The 7,726-nt window shown below is 45.1% G+C and overlaps 1 protein-coding gene across 1 annotated transcript; it reads right to left on the bottom strand.

Moving 5' to 3' along the window:
- Positions 1–4,673: 4,673 nt before the first annotated feature.
- LOC108577742 lies at positions 4,674–5,209 on the bottom strand. The gene is made up of 2 exons (XM_017940933.1): positions 5,005–5,209; positions 4,674–4,933 (listed from the first exon to the last, which is right to left on the bottom strand). Exons 1-2 carry the CDS (start codon positions 5,207–5,209, stop codon positions 4,674–4,676), a joined length of 465 nt encoding a protein of 154 aa, XP_017796422.1.
- Between the last annotated feature and the right edge of the window lie 2,517 nt (positions 5,210–7,726).

Here is a 7,726-nt window from a genome sequence, read left to right as displayed (position 1 = left end):
GCTGCAATTGCTTCTTGTCTAGAAGGTAAAAGATCTGTTTTCACTGAAATGTGTGATAAATTTGAAAAAAGTATAATTGAATTAAACAGGAGAGAAATGTAGGTGAATGTAGGGTTAACGAGTGCTGATCTGTCAGAAAATCGCAACTATTTGTCACGGGACAGATAAAAAAAGATCGGTACATTTTGAGGAATTTTGAGGAATTTCGAGCGATGATTCTTTGTTGAGTCGTTCATCAGAATCATGTTGATAAATTAATTCTGTGACTAGATCGTTACGAGCAATACGTACTCTGTGAGCAATAATATGCGCCAAGTTCGTATGCACTTTAGTACGATCGGTCCTTAAGTCACTTATATTTTTAATTCGCCGATGAACATTGTAAGTTTGAAGGTAATGTACGGTGACTTAACAACTTAAAAACAGAACGAGTGTGGCACGCAAGCACACCCAATAACATTACCGTAGAAACATGTGGGTAGACGTAACTGATGATTAAAGATAATCACAATAGAACCTACAGTGTACACCTTTCAGAAGGTGATTAAATTAGAAAAGAGAGCATTTAACAAATCTTTCGCTTCGAATTCTTCGAATTACTGATGTTTAATGGGAGGTGTTTCCAAGTAAACATCGAACGAACGAGCGATGCTATCGATGCGAAAATAAACTTTGTTCAAGTACGAAACTTTTTCCATCTTCGTACATGGCCTTACCAAAGTTTACTATGAATTAGTCACTGGAGAAACCATCTGGAAAGAAGCATCAGTGATGCCAATGTACAAAGTCTCAATGACGTACTGTATGCATCTCGAGGGTGTGGATCAAAGGTTAACAGAATTTTTGTTACATCGAAAAGGGATAAGAAGTTGAGTTAGTCGCGTTTAATTGTACTTTATTTTACAAATATCTATCGAAATGTGATATCCCGATTAAACAAGCACGGAGCTTTCAGAAAGTAAGGACATTCGGTTCTTCCGTAAACATAGTCGATAGGGATAACGGCAGCTTTTTCTTCGACCAATCAAAGGCGACCTTTAGTTTCGCGATGTCGCTTCACGCAAGCTCGGTTCTTCACGCACTTGTTGAAAGTTTTCAACGCGATTCGCGTTAGTTTAAATAATTGAGCGATAATCGTTTCTTTCGGAGAGGTTAAAGTTATTTTAGCTACGTATCGCACAACGAAACATCGGTTTTACCGTTTATACGAGGCAATTTCAACGAACTTTGTAAGATCGGTGCGTTGTAGGAAGATGACGACTTCGGTGAATGTTTATCGTCGTTGTGTTTATCGAAACGTGATAAGGTTGGTGAACGTAAAAAGTGTAAAATTGTGCTGAAAATTTGATCGTCGTTCTTACGAGACATGCTGTTAATTCTCTTCAAATTTAAATTCAACATGGCGGCAGTTCTTCGCGGGAAATCTAGCTATTTCCCGACGAATTCAAGATAGCATCAATCGGTAAGGGAGCTATGTAGTATCATCGAAGGATAACGTTGCAACCTGGTGCTTCGGTAAGTTTTTTATACTTATCACCGCTACGTGGCGTTGACGTGAACGATTCGCTTTAGAAACGCAATAACCAGTAATTAATAGTTGTTTTAAAATTCACATCTCGAATACTGCGCATGTGCAAGCATTTTCCAAACCTATCCTTGGTATCTGCAGAAATTCCGTCGAACAAAAAATGAAAGCACGTGTAGTCATTCTCGTTAGCGAAACATCGAAAGACGGTACGAAAATTATTGGGTTGCGCGACGGTAGCGAGCTTCGGTTGAAAGTTCTTATCAGATAGTACATTGTTTAGAACGGTCTCGTTTCGTCCATATTTCCATATTTGCTTTATCATCGCATCGTGAATTATAAATGGACAACTGAGTTACACAGAATCTGGTTACAAAAACGACCGTTACGCACTGCAAACCTCCTCCCCTGTTTTTCAAATCGAATTACTCCGATTGAACGCAGAAAAAGTAATTATGTTTCGTGCGGTGTTTCGAAATTCAGCGAAATTGTAGAAAAAAACCCCGGGTACCGTATTCCCTTGGCGACGTCTCGTGCCCTGTAATTTCAACGGTATTTTACAAATCGCATCTATAATATGCATACGTACGCACGTAGACCTAACCTAGCTGAACGACACGCATTGCTTCTAATGCGACAATATTAATAATTCGCTCGATAACTCGTTACACCTACTTTCTGGCAATATCGTCGATAGTAAATTTTACCGTAGTTCAATTAAGCCGTGATCAAACAACACGGTTCTTTGCATCGCGGTTGTTAATTAGGTAAAGCAGAGAATCACGAAGGTTGGGTTGGTACATAAATGCCAGAGTAGAGGAATCTTGAACGTACAAACGCGGTTATTTCTTTTCTTCTCATCTTTTGTTCAAGGTGGGGGAGGTTAGGTTGGAGAAAAGCGTGCAAGTAATTTGAGGCTTTATTGCGGAAAAGCTCGGTAATTTTACGAGTTTTCCAGTGAGACGAATTAAGATTTGCATAACGTCGGCGCGCCGCTCGGACCTAAGTGTCGAGAAATGCAAATGTAGCCTCGTGCTTAGAACTTTCTCCCTCTGCCCTCGAAGCGGCCCTATTCCACCCGGAACCCTGGCCCGTTAGGAGGGACGACGACGAAATCGTAAAGGATGTCGAGAAGCCGGAGGACGACGGGGCGAAAATAGCACGTCCTATGGTATTATGCGAACGTAAGATCTGGACCTCCTTCGACCGAAATTTCAGCACGATGAAACGAAAGAATCTTCCACGAATTTTCCGTAGTTGCGCGCTCGGATAGAATCTTGGCTTTATTGTTCGTAGGCTAGTTTGGAGGGAATCGCGTGTTGCTCTCGCACGGAGGTATCAGAGGGAGTTGGATACTTTCCGCGATCGTTAGCGTAAACTGGCCGGGTAGCGGCGTATACACGCGTGGCTCAGGTGCATCTGATTGCGTCAATAATGAACACAATTGGTGCTCACCTGCATGACTCGTCGAATACGCGTTTAATCTGTTTACCGAAGCCTGGTTGCCGCTATCGCTGCGCTTATTGTTAGTTTCCTCGCGTTTGTCCACACGCTAGACACGAAGATAGCCAAAAATCGAAGGATTCCACGGTAACGAGCGTTCATTGGGAGATAAATTAAGAGGAGGATTTCGAATACGGCAACATTGCATCGGTGAGTCGGGGAGGGGAAAAGTGAAAGGGAAGAGAAGTCGAGAGCGTATTTACGGTATATTTTCGTATCGCCTACGGGCTGGTCAAACGTCAATTCAGCCCCGCTGTATTCCCTGCACGCCGCAGAATCAGTGGGAGGTGTATTTTTCGCGAGAAATCTCATGTCCGGGTAAAGTTGTTGGTTATCGTGCGACTCCACGAATACAACGAGCCGGATCGAATGGGACGTAGTTTCCTTCCGTTTCCCTCTACCAGCTTTCGGACTCGTTCGAAAACTCCACCTACTCTCCCTACATACATACATACAGATTCCACAGTTCGCACACCGATCCTCCCCTCGAGGATCTTGGAGCGTGTATCGCTTACAACGGCGAGATAGAACGCTAACAAGAGCGTTTCTTGATATTTGGCCCGTGAAATGCGTGGCTGGTGATAGATTCAAATTTTATTGAATTATACAGCGCATCGGAGAAGATCGTTTAAAGTACAAGCAAATGCTTTCACGATCGGAAAGAGAGAGAGAAAGGGAGCACGACCTCATTTTTCGATCCGTTCCTCCGAGAATGCTGCTAATTCTCCCTTTCAACGTTGGCCATTGGTACATTCCGTTAATGACGAAACACGATTTTCGTCTAATTTCCAACGATAATCGCGAAGCATCGACGTAATCAAGATGGTGACAGGTTGTTCCTAGTAGATTGCTGTTTGCTACGAGCCTCGTAGTGTAATCGATCGTCGTGTAAATAGGCGTATTCGTTCGTTTAAAGGCGAACCGATCGCTGCTACATTAGAAGCGCGTGCAAATATTTTTCCGCCGAGCCTAGTTCGCAGAAGCGGGGTGTGCAGTTTGAAATGAGAAGCGATGAAATTTTACTTCAGTCAACTGCGCGCGTTCCCTGGGAACTATTTGTGTGGGCGAACTATTCTAGAAATAGAAATATTCCGATACGTACTCGTAGAGAATTGATACTTTATCAACGTTGTCAACAGGGAAACGTTCCTAGGTACCGCGGCCGAAGATTTACAGGTTTTTTCAGGTACGAGCTTCAAGTGGAACTAATCGTCGGATACCTGTGATTGATCGGAGGTGGGCGAGAAGGTACGTAAGGTGGCAGCCGCAGAAGACAATGGCTCCGAAAACGTTTAATACCGGAACGCGTCCGTATGCCTTCGGTGCACGATATGATTTATCGTTCGGAGCAAGATGCGCAAGAATATAATGCCGGTGATTTATCGTTCCATTATTCGGTTTCTGGGCTTGCGTTCACGACAAAGTGGCGAACGCTTTAGTCTCGCGTCACTCGTAAATCCCTAAAGAGGGCCGATTTTGTGCCAAACGTATTCCACTCGCTCGAGATAAACCTCGTTTCCCTAAAAACCAGAGACAGCCGAGATCATTTCGTCGCAGCTAACCGACTAAAGAGCAACTCACCTAGTCTCTAGTTGCAAATATTCTCCGAACTTTCCTGTAATTGCGTTCTCCTACGGCAGGAATCTTACTTGGTCCTTTTGCCCTTGCGCTTCTTCCTAAAACGCTGCTTCGGTACAATTATGGGCGGAGTTGGCCCTGGTTCGGGCAGAGGAATGTAATTTCGCGGCGCCTTAAATTCAATTTCGAGCATGCTCTTCAGATCGTCATTGGGCATAATGTGCCTTGTAGTCTTCAGCGAGAGCATCTCTTCGTCGGGCTTTTTCACGGGTGGATGCTGGTCCGGTGTCACGTGAACCTTCGTGCAGCCCGGCTTGCATTTCTCACCTGAACGCAACATTTCCCTCTCCCTTTACGTTTCTCTTTTCATCGAAGATGCGACCTACGAGGATGTATACCTTCCGAGTCCGCGCAATTAAAGTCGAAGCTGCGCTTCTCTTGCTTCTCTTGCCCCTCCTCGAACTTTCCTCTGCTTTTCGGTATTTTCACGGATAGGAGGTTCTCGTCGACTTGGTGCGCGACTTCGTCGTAGGGAGGTTCGGCGTGCGGGGGCGGGCATGTTGGATGGAGACATTGCGGACAGACGCAGCAGTTATCCGTCATGTTGTTCCGAAATGTCGTCGATGCGTTTTCTGTCTTTTAGAATTTCGAGGTCCGACGTGCTGCGGTTGCCATTTTCCGAGGAAACATTTGAAGAGTGCAGCGATCGCGATATTTGAACGTTTCGCGAATGAAAGACCGCCGATTGAAATTGGGAGCGTATCGAAAATTAGGGCGCTGCCACGGAACGACTTTGCCTTTCAAACTTTACAATTCTAATTGGATATTAATCGTTGAATAGAGGTGAAATTGCGGACCGTTGCAAATCACTCGCTGCCTTTCGCCAGCGCGAATTACCCACTCGAATAATATTTGCGGCGAGGCTGGAAACGGGGATCGAAGCGAAAATGTGTTGCGCTGCTGCGTCCAAGTTAATCGATTCTCGAACAGTGGAGAACGTAGAGAGAGTTATGCCCGAATTACGCGGTACGCTAGTTTTTTCACCTAACCAACCTCGACGAATGTGTAGTATTACTTAATAATATTCACTTGCACGGTAATTTGCCCGTGCTCAGCTTCTGTAGCCAGCCACGGTAACGCGTATAGAAAATATTAATTAAATTAGCTTCGCTGGAATATTGTTGAAGCTTCTCCGTATTAAAAAGCGTATTTAATTAAAATCTGCTTCCACCGCGGTAGGCTATCTGTGGCGCGGGCGCGATGCATCGCGACGGAGGAACTATGTGCCGTGCTTACAACCCTTTTCGCCGACTTGAAAAGAGCAATACCTCTGTTTAGCCAGATCCACTTTGCGTTACACTTTTTACACCGTGTGACCAAAGTTCCGGGCACCAGGACTACAATCGAATTATCGGCTTTTCAATGAAATTCTTCGGCCGGAGGGTCCCGCCACTTTTCTACGGAAACTTTTCAAGCTAACGCAATTTCTCGTGTAATTGGAAGATTAATTTGATGAATTAAACGGTCTGCCCGGAGTTCGTTTAAGTCGTTACACCGAGTGCGCGTATAATCGCTTCAACTCGATTACCTTGCTTTTCTCTTTTCTTTCTCCTCCCTCCCTCCCGCCGCCCTTGCTGCTCTCGAGCAACGCGTTTATCCCAGCGGCGCTTCAAAGTATTACGGTATATCGCACCCTTGCTGCTTTGCGCATCTCCCCCACTTATTAGCATAAGAATAAAATTTCGAGGAAAGGCCGATTGTCTTCTCAATCTTCTCTTCGGAACGTGCCCCGCGATCCCGGTTCTCACTTTGTCCCTTTTTAAATATTACGGCTCCGCCGTAGTACGTAACGCACGGCAAGAAATTCAGCTGGCACGCGGCGGATCTAGGGACGAGCACACAACACGGCCCGCTTAATATTTTTCATTCTCCTTGCTCGTAGCGCGCGCGATCCAAGATAAGGGCGAAGAAAGCGGGAAAAGCAGGGATGTAGATGAGAGGGAGGGTCTTAAACGAGACAAGGGTCGACGGGACAGGATCGTTGCTTTCCTCTGGAAAATTTCTTCTGGACACGAGACACCGCAATGTCATCCTGCCGAGTGCACGGATTCATATTTTACGGACGAATATACAGAGATTGCTCTCGTTCGACGACCTAACGCGTTCCGTTCTCGCTTTCAAACAATCCTCGTTTCGCTCCCCTTTCTTCTCATCCTTTCTCGCCGCTCGAACCAGAAACTTTTATCCTTCCACTTGTTCCATTAGTCCTCGATAAACACGCTCGATTACCTGACTTTAAGTTTTTCTCCGTCGATGTTTCTTTTAGCTACTCTCGATCAACTGGTCTAAAGGTTTCGCGTTATCGGACGATTTCTGTCGCCTCCTCTATCCGACGTTTTAATCTTGGACTTAAAGTGGTTTCCACAGGGTACGATCGTTGAGGAAAAGAGATTCGAAAATTCCATCAATCTCGCGGCTCGTCCACACGCCGATATTTGATGCGCTCTATCATGGAGATATGCCGCGTGCACCCCGGAAGGGTATGCTAATGCTATGCGCCGCTTTCATAACGTCGCCAAGTCGTGTTTTACTTTCATGAACTTCTTCTTCGACCTGTCAATAGTTTTGCCAAAAAGAAACCTCCGACAGTTTTGCAATGGCCGCCTCTCGTCTCTCCCTCTGATGGTTTGCTTAAAAAGTCAAGTGGGTCTGGTTCACAAGGCGTCTCTTTTTTTCCCCTCTCCCGTTGAAAGAGCAAAACGGGTTGAAATTAATTTCAGCCTTCTCCGTTCGGCAACCGTTTCTTCCTCTCTCCCTTCTTTCTCGCGGCTGCGCAATTTTTTCGCCGACTCGAAAGTTTCTTCGTTTTAGTTTCACGCGGTTTATTCATTTTCGAGCACTTGAGTTTGTCAAAACATAAGCGAGCTTTATTTAACCGAGTTGTGGTTCTCCCGGGTATAATATCATTGTACGTCGACGTAGCTATCCATTCTAACGGCTAACGAGGTGGTCGTAATGTCGTTGCGCGAGTTGGCAAGCACAAAACATTTTTAATTAGATATTTCGAAAGAGAAGAAAGTTGCGACACTCTAATTTCGCGGGACTTTGCTAATTTCCCGC

The sequence above is a fragment of the Habropoda laboriosa genome, unplaced genomic scaffold (assembly GCF_001263275.1).
Source record: "Habropoda laboriosa isolate 0110345459 unplaced genomic scaffold, ASM126327v1 scaffold816, whole genome shotgun sequence".
NCBI classification, from domain to species: Eukaryota; Metazoa; Arthropoda; class Insecta; order Hymenoptera; family Apidae; genus Habropoda; species Habropoda laboriosa.
Note: the sequence above shows the minus strand (reverse complement) of the source record. Positions and strands in the feature narration are given on the sequence as shown.

Excerpts from the sequence above, each read along its gene's own strand:
- LOC108577742 (XM_017940933.1), bottom strand. The coding sequence starts at position 5,209 with ATGACGGATAACTGCTGCGTCTGTCCGCAATGTCTCCATCCAACATGC. Across the intron at positions 4,934-5,004 it reads TAATTGCGCGGACTCGGAAG|GTGAGAAATGCAAGCCGGGC; the intron begins GTATACATCCTC and ends TGTTGCGTTCAG.